Source organism: Haliaeetus leucocephalus, unplaced genomic scaffold, assembly GCF_000737465.1.
Source record: "Haliaeetus leucocephalus isolate CR32 unplaced genomic scaffold, Haliaeetus_leucocephalus-4.0 Scaffold858, whole genome shotgun sequence".
NCBI lineage: Eukaryota > Metazoa > Chordata > Aves > Accipitriformes > Accipitridae > Haliaeetus > Haliaeetus leucocephalus.
Window position 1 is genome coordinate 5,060,455 of NW_010973294.1, and position 19,411 is coordinate 5,079,865.

At 38.5% G+C, this 19,411-nt stretch overlaps 1 protein-coding gene across 3 annotated transcripts in view; it reads left to right on the forward strand.

Moving 5' to 3' along the window:
• The window catches only part of ATP6V1H (ATPase, H+ transporting, lysosomal 50/57kDa, V1 subunit H), a 48,435-nt gene that overhangs the window by 4,599 nt on the left and 24,425 nt on the right, over nt 1-19,411 (forward strand). For 2 of the 3 annotated variants that reach the window (XM_010582955.1, XM_010582956.1), the window contains exons 2-8: nt 3,189-3,291; nt 4,759-4,848; nt 9,667-9,780; nt 12,865-12,969; nt 14,048-14,101; nt 16,959-17,056; nt 18,526-18,718. In XM_010582955.1, coding sequence (XP_010581257.1) covers nt 3,189-3,291; nt 4,759-4,848; nt 9,667-9,780; nt 12,865-12,969; nt 14,048-14,101; nt 16,959-17,056; nt 18,526-18,718 — 757 coding nt within the window. The remainder of the gene's footprint in view (nt 1-3,188; nt 3,292-4,758; nt 4,849-9,666; nt 9,781-12,864; nt 12,970-14,047; nt 14,102-16,958; nt 17,057-18,525; nt 18,719-19,411) is intronic. The other variant, XM_010582957.1, reaches the window with a different exon arrangement.

Below are 19,411 nucleotides of genomic sequence, written 5' to 3' on the forward strand. Positions count from 1 at the left end.
CCCACTGGTTGCTAAGGTTTATTACCTAATCAGTTATTTCAGTTTTAAAATTAAATTAATGGAAATGGATGCATTTGATGTTACTAAAAATATTAATCAGATGTATGAGATCCCTGATAAAATATTAACAACTTGTTTACAAAGCTGTCAAATCCCTTGTACTGTTTTGTATGGGCTGGAAAGTGTCTTTCTGAATGGCACTTAAAAAGCAATAAAGAGTAAACCCTAATGTCTTTTCCTCTCAAGACAACATCAATCCTCACACTTTTTTTTTTTTTTTTTTTTTTTTTTTTTTTTTTTTTTTTTTTTTTTTTTTTTTTTTTCTCCTGTGGTCTAATGTAGGATGAAAACTAAAGCTTGAAAGCTTTTTTTTCCTTGGCATTTGGCAGACCTCTTCTAATAGCCTGGCTATAAAGAAGCATCTCTCTTCCTGGGCTGAGGCTTTTTCAAGCATTAAAGCTGAAAATTAGGGTTTCACCTTATGTCATCTTTGAAGTGCTTCCTAAATGGCAATATTTTTATAAACAAGCAGCTCATCTGGTTACTTTTATATCAATATCATCCAGGAGTCCCTAGCTTGGCCAGCATTGATTGAAACATGAGAAGCTTCTAGTTATGGGTTGTCAAGTCTAGTATTTGTGGCGTATGAATTGTCCTCATCTTTCAACAACTGCTCAAATCCATCCTTAAAAGGCAAGAAAGAACACAAGTCAATCCAAAAGGCATGTGGTAGCAGCATGGTCATCATTGGCTAATTACTTTTTCATCTATAATTAGTTAAGTTTTAGTAGAAACTAGTCAAGAGCTACCACTGGCTTTATGAATCTTCCATCTAGTAAGTCATAATTGCCTTTCCTCAGTGCATATGAGGGTATTTCTTACAAAGCAGCTAGAATACAGGAATAGTGCACGTGGTACTGGACTACTTATGTTCTTTGCTTGAAAAGTAAATAGGTAAAAGATGGCCCTGTGATGAGGCCATCCTCAAGGCATAACCATTTAAGTAAGAGGAAGGATATGAACACATTGTAGGTCTTATTTCTGTTTCTGTGTTTCAAGAATCCAGATGAGCCAGTTTAAAAAAAAAAAAAAGTGAACATTTGCTGTAAGTTCACAAGGATTTTAATGGAACCTGTAATCATGGAACATCTGGAAACAGACCTGGAACATGGAAAAGATTGATTAAAAGAATCTGTGCTACATAGCTTTGCAAAGTGGAAAAGGCATTTCACTGAACAAAAATGTAAGAGAAGATGAGTCTTGGAAATAACTGAAACAGAGAAATGTGTAATATTTTCACCCTCTGTGATTTTTTGTATTGATGATGATGTGCACAATTTTCTTATTTCCTGAAGCACTCCTGGTATAACTGGTAAAGCTAGTCACCTGTTAAAGTCTTGGATATTTTCAGGACTACTTGATCTAAAATTAGTTTTCTTACCTGAAGAGTACCTGACTGTACTATTTTGACAAGTTTGTTATTTGTTATGATTGTAAGTTTTGTATTATAAAAATCCCCAACAATATTCTGCCAGGTCTTCAGCTGAGTCAACAGCTTTCTGAAATGGCACTGATGATGGCAGTAACCCTTTGCATATTAAGTTGAAGATCAAGTAGAGATCTGTTAGCTTGTAGGTATCCACAGCAGTTTACTATATCAAGCCCCCTTGCTATGTGTTTGAATGAGCTTGCATGCATATCAGTTTTTAAACTACCAGGAAAAGCTGAAATGTCGTAATTGGTGAAAGCTGAAAATACATTAGGAACCAAGTTCTCTGTACTCCTTAAAATTCTCTTGCAAACTTGAAATAACAATTAATTTTATTTTTCAACACTTACTTCAGGTTGGATTACACTATTATTCATGTTACATATTATAATTTTTGCATAATATGCTAGCTGTGTGTATTTCAGTTCTTACAACTATTTCCACTGACCATTTGGAGAATACTGTTGAGCAGACGTGATGCATAGGGAAGGCTTTAGAGAGATTATTCTGTCTTTCTACATTAGACCTTTTGCTGAAGGAGCTCTTTACGTTCTACTGTCAGATACAGGATTAGTAAAGTGATACTGTTGATACCTCAAGTCAAAGAAAATAAGGTTTGTTTGGTGGGTTGACCTTGGCTGCCCACGAGGTGCCCACCAGGCCACTCTGTTATTCTCCCTCCATCAAAAGGACAGGGGAAAAAAACATGATAAAAAGCTCGTGGGTTGAGATAAGTACAGGGAGATCACTCACCGATTACCATCACAGGCAAAACAGACTCTACTTGGAGAAATTAAATTAATTTATTGCCGATTAAATAGAGTAGGATAATAAGAAATAGGAACAAATCTAAAAACCACCTTCTTCCTACCCCTCCCTTCTTCCCAGGTTCAACTTCACTCCTGACTTCTTTACCTCCTTGCCCCAAGGGGTATAGGGGGATGGTGAATGGGGGTTGTGGTCAGTTCATAATGCTCCATCTCTGCTGCTCCTTCCTTCTCACACTCTTCCCCTGCTCCAGCCTGAGCTCTCACCCATGGGATATGGTCCTTCATGAACTGCTCCAGCATAGGTCCCCCATGGGGTCACAGCACCTGCAAGAAAACCTGCTCCAGCATGGGCTTCTTTCCACAGGGCCACAGCTCTGGCCGGGAGCCTGCTCTAGTGTGGGCTTTCCATGGGCTGCAGCTTCATTTAGGGCATATCTGCCTTCTCGGGCGTGGGCTCCTCCACGGGCTGCAGGTGGATATCTGCTCCACTGTGGACCTCCATGGGCTGCAGGGGGACAGCCTGCCTCACCATGGTCTTCCCCACGGGCTGCAGGGGAATCTCTGCTCCAGCGCCTGGAGCATCTCCTCCCCCTCCTCCTTCACTGACCTCAGTGTCTGCAGGATCGTTTCTCTCACATATTCTCACTCCTTTCACCGGCTGCAATTGCGGAGCTTTTTCCCCCCCTTCTTAAATATGTTATCACAGAGGTGCTACCATCATCGCTGAGTGGGTCCGCTTTGGCCAGCAGCGGCTCAATCCTGAAGCTGGCTGGTATTGGCTCTGTCTGACATGGGGGCTGCTTCTGGTGTCTTCTCATACAGGCTGCCCCTGCAGCCCCTCTGCTACCAAAACCTTGCCACGTAAACCCAATACAGTTTGAAATAACTTATTGTTCATGTTACTTATGTTTTTATATTTTGCTTTTCAGAGGGCAGATGATTTCAGGTGAAGACTGTGAATTTATTCAAAGATTTGAACAGAAAAGGAATCCAGAAGAAAAACAGGAGTTGTTGCAAACAGAAGGCAATCAAGTAACTTTCCTTTCTTTTAATAATCTGTCTTTTGGGGAGGAGGATGGAAGGAAATTTTCATACCAACTCTATTTTATTGTTGGCTGTATACAATTAAGATGTTATGGAAGAAGTATAAAACTTGCTATTATGATTTTATTTTTCCTAGATATAGGTTGGACATTCTTTTAAAAGCTATTAAATATTTATTAAATGTCATCTGACTTTGACTCTGTTGTGGGACAAGCTAACTCAAGTCTTTCCTCATCCTAGTTTACTTAATCATGCACACTGGTACTTGAGTCACTTTTTTTTTTTTTTTAGCTGTTTTCCTTAGTTTATTGATGAAAGCTACTACCAGTAAGATTTCTGCTTAGCTACTTGAACAATTACAAGGTAGTTCCAGCAGTAGAGCCCACTGACTGCTAAGGTGAATTCAGTTAAACGCAGGTGTCTAGTGTCATTTTATGCACAGTAAGATATGAGACATCTGCATTGGATGGAGCCCATATAAGATTGATAGGTGACCCATGCTCTTTGGCTTATGGAGTCCAGGAAGGATGCCCAAAGACAACTTAATGACATTTGAAACAGTAGAATCTCAGCCTTGAAGCCTATGGTTCTAGCAGACCATGTCAGACATCAAGAGGATTGCGGGAGGCAGCGGGGAAGGTGAAGAGTAGGACATGCACTCAAGACACACAACTTTCCAGACCTTTTTTTCTACTTTAATTTAGGCTGTTCTGTGTTTTGTTTCGTTTTTTTTCCCTCCCAAATTGTATTGTGTGACTGCTATGTAATGGACCATAATTTGCATAGTGACAAAAGCATATATGGTGAACATTATATGCCACTATATAATTATGGTGTAGCAGTTCAGAGTTCCATTTTTCTTTCAGTTTTAGTTGAATGTGGTGAAGGGGAAGGAGGAAGTGTAAAAAGTAGTGTTGTGACTGTTACAGCCTATTATATCTGTTGCTGAAATTGTAGAGTAGAGTTGTTCAGGGGCAGAAAACAGCTCAAATAGGAACAAAGATTTTCCTACAAGGTACAGGAAGTGAACAGGTAAGAGTGACCTGTGTTCCCTCCCTCCCATTCAAGTTGCTGAAACTTTCTTATACCATGTCTGAGTTGTAGCTGTTTTGTCAACTTACTTGGTTCATCTCCTCACTGCCATAAAAAAAGGATGCTGATGCAGATTTTTCTAATCAGTCTTTCAAAAAAGCACCTTGCCGACTTTCACTAGTGAGTACTTGTTATTTCATTTGAAAGCCATAATACAATTTGTAAAGGGTAACAATCAATGTGCCAGAAAATTTTCTTTGTAATATGTCAAATGTGTTCATCTCTTATTGCGATTGGAGAAGATGTTGGGATGCTCAATGATTATGTAAGACTTAACTGTGAATTAATGAGGTCCTATTTTATATTATCAAAAGGAATGAAGACAATTGCTAGTATTAATTTTAATGTCTCTTATTTTTCTAGTGTGCTAAAACATTTATAAACTTGATGACTCATATCTCCAAGGAACAGACGGTTCAGTACATTCTGACAATGGTTGATGATATGCTACAAGTAGGTCAATAACCTGTCTTAATTTTAAGTCTTTAAATGCATGCTTGAATGTTTCCTTAGCCTAATTCAGGTCTCTTCAGGTGTTTCTCATACTGTATTAAGAATACTGTTTTAAATTTTCAGATCTTGTCTTCAGAAATTAAATGTTAGACCTAAAGTTGTATGAGTAACTTAGTCTTGTATATGTATGTTCATATTCTCAAAATAAAACATGCCTGTATGCTTGTCTGTCAGCTCTCAACCATGTATGATGCAAAACTTGGATGTTAAGGGATGATTTGTGACCTCAGACCTTTCCTGTTATGTAGATAGGATATGACTTCTAACTTAAAGTTCTTGAAGCTTTTCCTATGAAAGTGTTAATTTGGCCACCCTCAGCAAGAAGGTGTAGTTTCTGCAGCTTCAGGTTTCCAACATAAGTTAGACTGTTTAGGACAACATGTTCTGAAATCCTGCATGGTTTAAATATAAACCAGGAACTCCTGATTCAATGAAATATATATTTCTCTGTAGCTATGTGATACAGTGGCTTTTAAGAGTAGGCTATTAAATTTAGTGTCACAAATGCTGTGCTGACTGGAACAAGTCAAGAGGAGACTTTACTTAATCAGATAATCCTGCTTTTGCATTTCTTCGCTCTCTAGTAGACTAAGAGAAAGTGGTTGGAGTGATGATGTAACAAGACGGGTTCAGTTGAGCGAGGTTTTCTCCTGGTATTCATGTAGAATATTTGGCTGTTTGACAGTTTCTCTTCTGCTGTTTTATGTTATATTTAATACAAGGTTACAGTGAAATGTGTCTAGTGATAATAGTTTAGGGCATTGCCCTAGGAGGTGAACCATGCAAGTTCTAATTCCAGCTCTGAGTGTTCAGTATTGTCAATAGGCAAGTTGAAAAGTGTGAACCTCTCCATGGTATGTATAACATGGGGATTATGGTGTTCTTCCAGGTGCCTGTCTGCACATTAGAGTCCTGAGTGAATGCCCTGACTGCTAGAATAATAGCTAGTGGTGGTGGTGGCAGTTTATTCATGCCCATCTGCAGCTTTGTTACTTAACCCTCTTCCTCTCCTCTTTAGGTGTACTTTTTCTCAAGTGTGACACAAACATGAAGAAGCAGAGAAGACAAAAGGGAGCTTCAGTGTTATTCCTTGATTAGGACACTGAGTTGGGAGTACCTTGTTTGGTTTACATGTTTGATGATAAAGATTGTCTTAGTGTGTGAGAATTCTGTTTATTATGGCTACTTTTGTGACGAATGGGTCTCTTTTTCTGTGTGAGACATATTGGTGGCCACAGAAGTAATTGTTTCACTTGCCCTTCTTTGGAACTTTTCGTGAGCATTAGTAGGTCTTGTTTTGCTTATGTGCTTTGACTTAGCACATAGCCTATAGCTACAGTATGCCATAAATGATATAATTTCCAGTGCTGTGGAATTAATACCCCACAGGTAAAGGCTTTCACTGGCCCACTCTTGAACAATTGTATTAGTTCTAGGTGGTCACAGAAGGTAGTTTTGAGTAATCTCTTATTTGCCATATTGGTTCTGTCTAGGTGAATGTGTTTTCTTGAGTTTATGGTGATGCACTGACATTTCTGTATTCAGGGCCTTACCCTGCTACAGAAGTGGCATGTGTGGAATTCTTAATGTTAAACATAATGACTTTAAATTGTCCAGGCTTTATAGTGATACAGGAGAAAGAGATGTTGGTGCACAGTATATATGTGCTTTTGTTTGAAATTGGATGCCTTCTTCACTTTAGAAATTCTGTTTCAGTGTCTGAAAGGCTGCATTGGCTTTTGCAATGCTCTGTGTGATTTCGTTCTTCAGGGATATCTTGCTGCTGGCATAGAGGGCTTGTGTGCAGGCATCTGCATGGCGTCATCCCAGGGCTTCCTAACCCTCCATGTGTCCACTAGGCAAGGCTGAAACAGGACTTCTCTTTTCTTTTGGTCATGTTCAGGTGGTAGAACATGCTGTCAGTGATGCCTTCTGGACCCTCGGTTGCACACTTTCAAGGTGTGAGATTCTTGTCAGAAAGCAGCATATTGGCCATTGACTCTGTGACTGAGTTTAGTGCAGGGTCTCTGCAGACTGCATGGACAGAAGGATACACAGTAGTGGATATGAAGTCTCCTGTCTTTGCCCAAGTAGTCTAAATTCAGTACATGCAAAGATTTTAAGTGAGCAATTGTTCAAGGATATGGCCTGTCATGGTGCCACTGGCTCTTTCAGTAAAATTGTTTTGAGCAAAGATGTTCACTGCAGTTTCAGGAAATGAACAAATAATATTTGAAAGCTACTTTTGATAGCTGAAACTTCTAGAAACTATCATACATAGCAGTATCCAGCTTTTGTCTGTGTTGGTAATGACTGTCTGTGGTTCTTCTATTATCTTTCTGTGCTTTTCTTGTGAGGTTGTAAAAATCATATTAACTGTGTTTTGAGCACACCAAAAGCCTACCTGGGTGTCTAGGATTGTTCCTGCAGTTCTACTTACGGATTTGATCATCGTTCTAAGAAAGATTTCTTTTGGAGGCTGGCAGATTAATGTGGTGATTGCCTTATAAGAATATCACCATTCTGTTTATTTCTGAAGGTGGAGAGTGTTAGCATACTGGAGTCTCTGAGGAAACATTTATTATTCTATTCATATGATAAATACTTGGAACAATTTTTCTGGATTAGTGACCTCATCACACTGTACAGTCTGTTACTTATAAAATCTTTAAGAACCTGCACCATAGTTGCTGAAGGTAGCAGTACTACCCAAGTGAGCTTCATTATGCTTTTTCAAAAATGACAGAAGCTAAATTATTCAACTGTTGATGTGAGAGCTTCAGGATTTCCTTTTTATTGGTATAGTCAGTAGCTGCCTGGGAAGGTGCAGCATCACGTATTTCAGGGCCGTAGGCAGTTCTCCACTCCTTCCCTCCCATCTTTACCCCTCACCTTAACAGCAAACCAGACTAGTCTTCTGATTGACAGCATGTTGAAATTATTTCAGCTTGCCTGCTTCCAGACCTGTCTGTCATCTCTAACAGAATTTGTTTGATTGAACTGCCGTTTTTCATCAAACTAGCCCTCACAGAGCAGAGGCTCTCCACCAAGGCACTGTGTTCCTGAGATCTTACTTTTTTTTTTATTTCATAGTTCTAACAACAAATTTTTAGAGGGTTTTTGAGTGCTTTTTGACACATACCATATAGAGCATTAATCACTGTAAGGGTTATGACTGCCAGATAACTAGTGACACCTCACCTTCCCCAGTCAGTGATCAGGACAGCAATTTGCAGCCCATGTGGTGCAGTAACTTTGATACTTTCAATGAAGAGTTGGTTGCAACTCTGATGCTTAGTAAGAAGCCAGTGTTTGGATCATGGATACATTCAGGTCATCTTGTGCTTAATGAATTGTATTCCAACAAGCAGGCTTGCCTAGCTGATTCTTGGTCCATAGAGTTAATAATAGGGTGCTGAACTGATGGAAGAAAGCCCTTCAGCTAGGGAAGTTTGAAAATTAAATTCACTCGATAGTGGAGACTGAGGTACTGTTCTCATGCCAGTTTCCCAGTTACAGTACTTCAAACAGTTTTGCCTTCCTTCATATGAGTTGTATACTTGGTTATAGTAGTGTGACTTCAATGGGGAGACCTCTCTTTAGAGTGAAACTTACTATCCACCAGGCTAGAAAGTATATGGAAATGCTGAGGAAAAGCAAGAATCCAGGTATTTGATTTTCTGGATGACTGTCTATGTTCTAGGCTACTGGGAAATAGCGGAGCTCCTCTTTCTCCTTCAGGTTTGCATGGCCTCTTCTCTGGTCTGCTTTAAGGAGAACCATAATAGCTGCTTTTCACAGTGGTTATTAGGTGAAATGCTTGAAGAAACTGCACAGGGCCCAGGTTCAGGTACTTGTGGTCTCTTATGGTTCAGCCTAGAAGCCCTGGAGAACAGACTTCTGGTAGCTATGTCCTCTCCTAGGTATGCAGGTTGCCTGAGATAACAGCTGAATCAGTTGCAGCCTCATGTGGGAGAGGAGAGCTCTGATAGGACAAGGAGCAATGGCTTTAAACTGAAAGAGGGTAGATTTAGATTAAATATAAGGAAGAAGTTCTTCACTGTGAGGGTGGTGAGGCACTGGAACAGGTTGCCCAGAGAGGTTGTGGATGCCCCATCCCTGGAAGTGTTCCAGGCCAGGTTGGATGGGGCTTTGAGCAACCTGGTCTAGTGCAAGGTGTCCCTGCCCATGGCAGGGGGGTTGGAACTAGATGGTCTTTAAGGTTCCTTCCAACCCAAACCATGCTATGATTCTATGATTGCCATTGAGAGGAATGGAGAGGCAGGGCTAGCTTACGTCTCCGAAGTTCCACTTGTACCACACGCAGCCAAACTGAACAACAGGCTTTTGTGTGGAAGTAGCAATATGTAGAAAACTTTGTGTGGACTTTATTCAAGTGTAATTGATTGCGTAGTGTTTGTCTGGGAAAAGACAGTATTTAGCTTGTCTCATTTCTCTCATTCTGCTTGCTTGATCAAAAGGATATATCCGTTTTTACTCAAGCAGGTGTTGGAGTACTGAGATACAACTAGGGTTTCAAAGTTTGTTTCCCCCCATCCCAAATCTCTAACCTTAATTGTTGCAGTGCTGAAGTGAACTGTATCCACAAGTAACTGTTGAACTGAAAAGTTTCCATGGGCTGTTACAAGCCAGGATAGACTCTGATAATGTATGCCAACATAATGAGGAGCAAATAACTGCCTTATGTTGAATGCTTTTACAAGTCTGTCATCTTTTCCTCTCTCCCAATTTTTACAGGAAAATCATCAGCGTGTTTGTATCTTCTTTGATTATGCAAAACGTGGTAAAAACACTGCATGGTCCTATTTTCTGCCAATGTTGAATCGACAAGATCTTTTCACTGTGCATATGGTAAGTTTCAAATGAACCTGTCTCTAAAAATGGTAGAGAAAAATGCTGGTTTTATTTTTCTTCAGGAGATTTTGGAGTTTGAAGGTAAACTACTGCCTGGACTGGAAAGTTTTCCTCTTGCAGTCTAGATGAGTCATTCTTTAGATAAGCTTCACTTGACCACATTTTAGAAAGAAAAGTTACATTGTTTATTGACACTGTTTTTTCTGGGAGATAGAGCAGGTTACATAAATAGAAAAATAACTTTTGTCACAACTGCCAGTCAGTGCTCCTCATGCTGTACAAATATTAGAATTTAAGTTCTCATCCTGTGGAAGGGAAAATATCTTTACCTTGATGAATTTATACTCTCATATGCTCAAATTAGTACAGTGCCACTTGAAATCTGCTTAAAACGGTTTGTAAGCATACTGGGGAAGAAATAATGTCTGCTGTTGTGGTGGGTTGACCCTGGCTGACAGGAAAGCTCCAACCCAGTTGCTTGCACAGTCCCCCACAGCGGGGCTGGGGAGAGAATCAGGAGGGCAGAAGTGAGAGAACGCATGGGTCAAGATAAAGACAGTTTAGTAAGTGAAGGGGAAAAAAAGGGGTGTGTGGGGTGGAACCCTAAACAAATCCAACAAAAAGAGGTGATGCAAAAGCAATTGCACAACACCAGCAGACTGATGCCCAGCTAGTGTATCTCTGGTCAGCTGTCCTGGCTGTGTCCCCTCCCAGCCTCTTGACCTCCCACCCAGCCTGCTCACTGGAAGTGTAGAGTAAGAAACAGAGAAGTCCTTGATGTTGTGCAAGCACAGCTCAGCAGCAGCTAAAATGTTGGTATGTTATCACCACTGTTTTGGTCACCAGTCTAAACCACAGTATCATATGAGCTGCTGTGCAGAAAATTAAGTCCTTCCCAGCCAAAGCCAGTACAACCATGTGCGTTGTATGGTATGTGCTGTGCTTTGAGCAGCTGGGTACTGCTGGTGTATATGGAGTAACTTTTCTGGAATTCTTAATATTCTTCTCTCTTCTGTGGAAAGAACTGCCCATTTCATCTCAGTGGGGTTTTTTTCCTTTTTGGGGAAAAATATGGTTGCATTACTGTAAATTCCTAATGGACGCCATAGTTTCCACCAATAAAACTTGTATTATGGCTTGAAGAGGCAGAAAACTGCATGGCTATGAATTGTTCTTCACTGCATATGTTTGTGCTGGCATGGTATGGTAGAATCAAATCAGTGGCTCAAACTACAAAACCACATACCTGGCCTGCATTATGCTGTGGTGGCAGTACTGGCACAAGGAATTCCAGGCAAGTCATGCTGTTTGCCCTTAGGTGTGGCCAGTGCAACTGTGTTTGGGGCTGTGCTGCGACTTGAGCAATGAGCTGGCACGTTTTCAAGAAAAATGTCAGGCTTGATTGTTTTTTTTATTTATTTTTTTTTAAATCTGACTGATTCACTGCATGCTGTGGAATCAGGTTACTTGGTGCTGCTGAAGGAGAAGGCTGTTGGGGTTTTTTGGTTGGTGGTGTTTTTTGCGTTTTGTTTTTTTGTTTTTTGTTTTTTTTGGCAGTATTGCTGCTGAAGACCCATTTTGCAGAACTGCAGTCTGAGCAAGCTCGGACAATATTAACTTCTCAAGTATGCAGCTAAAGTGTAATTTTTAGACCTCTGCAGTGCAAAATAATTAGTCTCCCTGGAATGGTGGCTTTCAAATGTGTAGTACAGAAATTTCTATGTCCAGTATTTCTCTGCTCACAGATGTGTTATTCAGATATTGTTTTCTTTAGGTACTGCAAAAATACACAAATAACTTCACAAGCCACAGAGAACCTCATGTGATGTGAATCCACTTTAAGACACTAAGTTTGCTCCTTTATTATTACGCCTTTCAGTACTGTTTGTGCATTTTTTTTTTCAAAACAGTTTTAGTTTTGTGTTGTTTTTATTGTTTTTATTTTTCCCCTCCTTACTATGCACACTAGAATACTTTTGATACCACATCATTGCATCTGCATAGACAGATAAAAATACTTGTCCTCTGTGTCCAGGCTCAAATTCTGCTAGGCATGAATGGTGTCTCATTTAGGGGCCAGGTAGCAGTTTTAACTCGGGATCACGGTAAGCTGGAGACCTAATATCATATTTTAAAGCTGAAGGGATTTTAGAGGGTTACTTGGCTACATTCAGAAGTGGATTTGACATATTTCAGTATAAAAATAATTGTTCCAGACTCTCATTCATAATCCCGCTAGAAATCAGTGGTGGTGGTGCTGCACATCTGAATGCAGTATAGTGGAAAGGTGCCTGGAATAGTCTCCTCAGTGCATCATGGAGCTGTATGCAGGCAAACAAACCCTTACTTCAGTAGTTTCTCAGTTAGACTGCCTCTTTATATATAAGCTGGCTCAAATGTTTCTGCAAATAAGCTGCAGGCTGCAATGTAGAATTACTTCAAGCATAATTTGGAAAGGCTGGCATAGAAATATGCTCTTGTTATATGTATTCTTGTGCCATAAGCATCATGAAAATTCTTAACCTGACTACATTTTTACTCCTCAACTTCATTCTTAAATTCTGCCTTCCCTTTGGTTTTCTGCTCTTCTTTTTCTGGGATTGAAACTTCTCCCTTCTTGAAGACAACTTGCTTCAGTTTAAGTATAAAAAACTTTAATACTTTGCAGTCATTTGTGTTGGTATATGCCATGGTTGCTCAAAGTAAGTCTGCTCATGTATGTGTTAGGCCATTAAGTGTCTTACTGTTGATGGATTTCTGACTGTAATAGTGTCCTACAGCAGTAGCCCATTGATAGCTCCCCTCCACCTCTTTCTGAGTTCTTAGTTGGTGCCTTGTGAACTTCATCAGCTGCAGGTATCTGGTAACATTGTGAAAATATACCAGTTATTAGGAAGTAGAAACAGCAGAAAGCTGAAGAAACAAAATTACTAGGCATGAAGAGTCCCCTACATAGAAACCCTGTAGCTTTCTGTAAGTGGCCATCTTTTACCTAAACTTGGTTTCCAGAGTTTATAGGACTTCTCACCGAATCCTGAAAGCGCTGCATTTGAAAAATCTGTTTATTGCATTCTTTTTCAGGCAGCAAGAATTATTGCCAAACTGGCTGCTTGGGGGAGGGAACTTATGGAAGGCAGTGACTTGAATTACTATTTCAACTGGATTAAAACTCAGCTCAGTTCACAGGTAAAAAGCTACTTCTGTTTAAACGTTACAGTGACTTTGGAAACTTTTTTCAAGAATATGAATATATAGATGAGGAAACAAAAGGTATATTTTTGGTTTTCTTTTTTAAAATGAAATTTTACTCTGTCACTTTTAAAGCTAAATATCCTTTATTCAAACACATAGTTTTTAACTTAATATTTTATATTATCTACTCTAGTGCTTGAAATAAATTAAAAATAAAATATAAGGCATTTTGCCTTTTCTGCTGGTTAACATTGATTTTTCTTCTGGACACTGAGAAAACATATGATGAAGGTTTTTTGTCTCCCTGTATTGTTTTGTTTCTCAGAGCTTTTTACTGGTAAGAAAATCACGCGGCAGCAGGAAGTGAATATCAAAACTTTCTTCCAGTTTACTGTAGTACAAAGCTTTTGGGTTTAGTCCTGTCTCTTGAAACTAAATAAATCTTGACTTATTTGGACAGTATTTTTATGGCATTAGCTCAGTATGAACTGCTTACTGCTGGCTTGTCCTTCAGAGATGAATCATTCTGCTTTGTATTAATTTTTGGAGATTTTCCCTTCAGTCCTTATCAAAACCCAGCGATATGTGATTCTTTAAGAGGTAGTGTCGTAGCAGAAGTAGATTCTGGAGAGCAGAGAAACATTCAGTAGGTTTAGTAATGGTACATTTTTCATAGTTTTCCAAACTGGGTTTATTGAAAAGGAGTTTTGGTTTTTTTCTCTGGAAGAAGAATCTTAAAGTTGGAATTTCTTTCAGAAAGATTCAAGAGAACAGTCTTCAAATTCTAAGATGATGATGGATAAAAGCCTTGAGTAAATCCACACTTAAATAAAAAAAAATTAAATCCTGATATACCAGGTTCAGCTCCAAGCATATTCTTGTAGACATGATGGTGTGTGGGGGAAATAAATACAATATATTATCATAATATTTTGAGCAAGAAAAGTGTCTATAGATTCTTAATCTTTTTATGACTAGAGGGATCAAAGAATTGTAAAAAAACTTGGTAACTAACAACTGTTCTGTAAGGGTGAAGGACAGCTCTGACTTTAAACTTACATTTTTTTGCTAGAAACTACGTGGTACAGGGGGTTCTGTGGAACCAGGAGCAGTCTCCACAAGTGATGTGAGTATATCTTTGAAATCTGTCAATTTGCTATTTGGGGCAGGTGATACCCACTCCTTGGATTAATGTGCCGAGCTGTTCTGGTGTCAGTAATAGAAAGAACTTGGAATCAGAACTGTACGACAACAGAGTGCCAGGTGATGGCGCCAAGAAACAAAAGTATTTTTAAAACTGATTTCACAGAAAATGCTGGCAGTGGAAGTATGTATTTTGCAAGTTGGTTTGGGTTGTTAAAACTGTAGATGTATCTAGCATTCTCTTTGTTAAAACTTGAAAAAATTATATGCAATTAATTTAGTATTTGAACAATACTGTCTGTTTAGCACTGAACTGTCGGAGTTGTGAAAGAAACATGAGACTAAGAAGCTTTTGGCTCTTGTGATGTGCAGAACTTAGAAAGGGCACATCAGATATTAAACCTAACATTGCCCCTCAACCTCTGTAGCATGAAATTACAAGAGTGCTTTCAAAGCTGTAAGCTTTTCATATTTGAATAGCTTGAATTCAGGGAAAAATGGATTGTCCTTTTCGCATCAGTATTTATTTATACCAAATTTCATGTAGCTATAATGGCTGTTGATCTTGGAGATGAACTGCAGCAGTATAGCAAATGCAAGTGATCATCATAACTGGATTTTCTGTTTTGTTGTGGCATAACAAGGCCATTTATCATAGCTTCTGAATGTGGAGTAGAATTCGGTTTGGTCTTTTGTTTCTTTTGCAACCTGAAAGTGTTCACAATTTTTCAGAAGACTTAAATATGAAGCTGGAATTTGTTTTTCTTCTAAATGTAGTCATCGCTTTAAAGTGTTAGCTTCCTGTAGAGGAAAGCCTCTTAAATTACCACTTGACTGGGGTTTAAAGTAGAAAAGATGAAAGACTGTTAGGCATGACCATAGAGAGGGGGTAAAATTATGGCCTGAGCATAGAAGTTGAAGTATTTCAGTATTTCGTATGCAGTTCCATGTGCCGTACTGGTAGGTTTTGTTAGGCTGACAGCCCTTGGTCATATAGCCTTAAAAGAGTAAATAGTTCTACAGCATGCATCACCACTCATTATGGAGCTGTGAGCTCTTCTAACTTGCTTAGAAATCTGTGTTCATTGTACTGTAGCACTGCATGGATTTATCATACCACTGCAGGGTCCCAAAGCAGCAGAACTGATAGTGCAAATATGTTCTAGGATAATTAAGTTGGGCAGGTACTATCTTGACTTTGTTAGTGTTCTGATTTCAAATCTAGCTTGTGCAGGATTTCCAAGCAGGTCCTGACTAATTTATTTCAGAGTAAATTAGAGATGCATTTGTAGCATTTTACACAGGAAATGAGGGCTGGGATCTATTATGACATTTCAATTATAATAGTGTTGGAAGAGAATGCTTTTATGACAGACCCTTTAAAAAGAAAACTCCAAGTTCAGTAGTACACAGGTTGGTGATGCAGATAAATTAATATATTATTTGGGGCTGTAGGGCTGTAGGTGTGTTTATACCCGTTTTATTTGCATGGTGTACGAGAGTGAATACCTACTCAGGGAAATGAATGTTCTGTATGATGAGTTGGGCCTAGATGTTCAGACTCAGTTTTTACATAAAGGTCTTAATCTCTGATGAGAGGGATAGAATGAATTAATCTTTATTTTAAATTCTGTTTATTGTCTTTTCTCTTCATGTGGGATTGCCTAACTTCTTTACTCCATTAAATGTTTGAAAGATTTGACCTTGTATTATGTGAGTGATCTACCATAAGACTTTCAAGACACTTAGTAAAGAAAAAGGCTTATAGAAAATAAAAAAACTCCAACATTTTATCAGCAGCATATCTCAGTATTAGTGAAGATAATGCCAGAAGTTGAGCAAGAAGAGAGAAAAAAAATGCCACTTCTGTTTGTATCATGAGATCTTTCTGTTGTGGTAGTGGGAGGGACAATGTTTTGGCCAAAACCTATATTTGAACTGCAGTGCATCTTGCGCGTTACTGCACAGAAAACACATGCTTTTAGAGATGAAAAGCTGTTTAATGATTCTGTCTTTGTGACTGTTCTTATAGTAGTCTGAATGAAAATAAGATTCAGTGGTGCATCTCTCAGTGTCTTCCTGATGGGAAAGTTTTAGTTTTATTATTTTTTTCTTAGCAGAGTATACTGTGCTAAGCTTTTAATGAAAAGAAGAAAAAATTAAAATGCGAAGCTAAACTTTGAGGGTGATTTTGCATACTCATTTTTCTAATGGTATTTTTTTTGTATAAATATACATCTCATTATGATAAGCATGGTACTTACTGTGTGGCACATGCATAGGAAAATATATAATTGTAATGACAACACTGCTGTTTTGAGTTGGAGAATGGGAGTGGGAAGAACCTGACCTCAAGATTCCTTTTTCTACAATGACCTCTAGCAAACTTCTTCAAGCTTGGTAACCAGCTTGCTGATTTATTTCCCAAAGTTTGCTCAATGGAATGACAATTGACTCTGTGGAAGAAAGGGCTCTGGCAGTATAATCAAACAGGAGACAGCCTTCATTCATAGATACTGAAAGAAGGCGTGTTCAACTGGGCTATAAAAATCTGTTATGGTAATGTAAAATGGCATCACTTGTATAACAATTCTTTTGTATTCAAAATTCTTCTCCATTTATATTTTGATTCCCACCTTTTCTTGTAAGATTTTTTTTTTTTTTTTTTTTAAATAGGGAAATGTAAGGCATTGTAAGAGTGAGCCTGTTTAACTTGGGAAGTGTCACTGAAGAGGTGTGTGTTGAAGTGTGCCAGTAAAGCCTAGTTTGGAAAAACTGAACTTCAGCACTTACTACCTAACTCTTCCTGTAAGAAGTGATGTGTTCTTCTTTTCACCCAGAGTTCCCAGTATGTACAGTGTGTTGCTGGATGTCTGCAGCTGATGCTCAGGGTCAATGAATATCGCTTTGCATGGGTAGAAGCAGATGGAGTAAATTGGTGAGCATTTATTTCAATTTATATGGATATACTTGCACTTACAATAGCATGTTCCCCAGCGACCTCTTTTGGAATAGAACTCTCTTGCAAAAGACAGCTGCTCTGAGTACAAAAGCTATTTTTTTTTTTTTCCAAATCCTAATATAGTCAAATAGACAAATGAAACTTGCAGATATAGGTACCGACATTGAGGCTTTAATGCTACTTTACTCTTCAGGAAGAACTGCTTAAATAAATATCTGAAGGGGAATACAGCCATTTGTCTTCGGCTGAAGATGCTCTGGTTTTTATTTAATAGAACAAGGACTAATGAAATGAGTTTCTGCTAATTTTCTTTCTCTTTCAGTTTGGAGTTGTTCAGCCTGAAAATGTTAGTGAAAAGAGAAACACGTGCTAGAGCTAAGCTCAAATTTTTTGTTTTCCACCTATGGCTTCAACTATTCTTTTATCCAGATTCTCTTCATAAATAGCTCTGTATGAGGCTAGGATGTTGTCACTCATCTGATTTAAAGAATTGCTTGTCTATAAATAATTTTTCTGCCATGTGTGCCTCTATTGGGGATGGTGGCTATATGACTTGCACTTCAAGAAAAAATATCCCTGTACCCTGAAATGGAGAAAAGTCAAAGCTGCCAGTGAAGTGAAATTTCAAAAGATGTTCATGTGTGTCAAGATGACACTGTTGAAACAAACTTTTTCACCAAGGAAGCTTTTTAATAAACTGTTAAAGCATAACAGTAAGCCAGCATTTCAACACGTTTGAATTTGTCTTAATTTTGATAGCAATGATCTTGAACGTAAGTAATTTTTTTTTTTAAACTGGGTTAGCTTTTTTTGGAACGGACCTGTAAATTGCATATTAAATTTTCGAAACTTCAGATGAACAAAGCTTCTGCATGATTTCTTCTTGGAGATAGTGTGATATTATTTCTTCTCTAGCAGTGCTTTGTGTATCTGTGATGTGTTATATCTATAAGCTGTTTTCTGAGAACTCATTTGTTAAATAATGACTACTTCAGCTCATTTCAGACACTCCATTTAACGAAACAAGTTCAGTTTGTGTAGATTTGTTCTGTCTGTTTGCTCCTTCTCTTTCTTAACTCTGAAGGAGTAGCTATGCGTTTCTGTTTCTCCTAGAATGACAAATAATGCTCTAAACATGCCAGTAGAAAAAGAGTCTTGGTGAACCTGAAGATGGATACAGTACCACATCAGTTCACGTGGGAAAAGCTGCTTTATGGCTGTAACGCTAAGGAGGAAATAACTATGTCTTTAAAAGATGGCTTTCTGAACAAGCTGCTTGAACAATGATAAATACTGGTGCAGGATACTGTGAAGCGTGTGTTGTATACTCATTCTCAACAGCTCGTTCCAATAACTTCCTGTTAACCATTTCTTGTAATGTTTTGGGTGAAGCAATGCAATTCATGCAGTCATTATTTAAAAATTAAATGTATACTATTTTTCAGTATCATGGGGGTCTTGAGCAACAAATGTGGTTTCCAGCTCCAGTATCAGATGATCTTTTGTGTGTGGCTGCTGGCATTTAGTCCTCAAATGTGTGAATATCTCCGTCGGTATAATATTGTTCCAGTGCTGTCAGATATTCTTCAGGAATCTGTCAAAGAGAAAGTAACTAGAATCATCCTTGCAGCATTTCGGGTAAGTGTCTGTTGACTGCAATCACACTGTGCTTCTCTCTCAAATGGGTAGGTCTCCAATGTTGCTGATGCACAGCTGTTTCTGCTAGACTGTTTCAGTAAACTGTATTGAAAGCTTAATTCTCCTTTTTTTTTTTTTTTTTTTTTGTGAACTGAGTTTTGTTACAGGTAATAGACATGCTATTACAAGTAACAGATGTCTGCTATTCAATGTCTTCTTAAAATAAGGTTGACTAAAAACACCTATGTTAACACAGGCACTAGTGATTTCCCTTCTTTAGTTCAAGATTCTTTTTTCTACTGGTACTAGTGTAAAACACTGTAGTTACTAATACCTGATAAATTTTGCCTTGCAAAGCTTTAATTAGAAATACACATATGTGTGTCCAACTGACTGACTTAGAAATTATTTTTATCTACTAGTCCAAAAATCTTTTCTTGGTGGCACTGTCAAGATGAATGAGAATATCCATGTAAGAGTGATTAGCTGACTTACTGTGTCCACGTTACCTGAAAAATCACTGGTCCTATTTAAGATAATTTGGAATGACTGAGCACTGAGGCTTGATGCTTTAATTGTGAGAGTACCAATTCATGTTCATGGATGCTGATTGCGCATGTGCACATAGTTTTACGCGTGCTTGTCAAGTGTCTTGTATGTAATACAGGAATGCTGTAAACACTTCTAATCTTG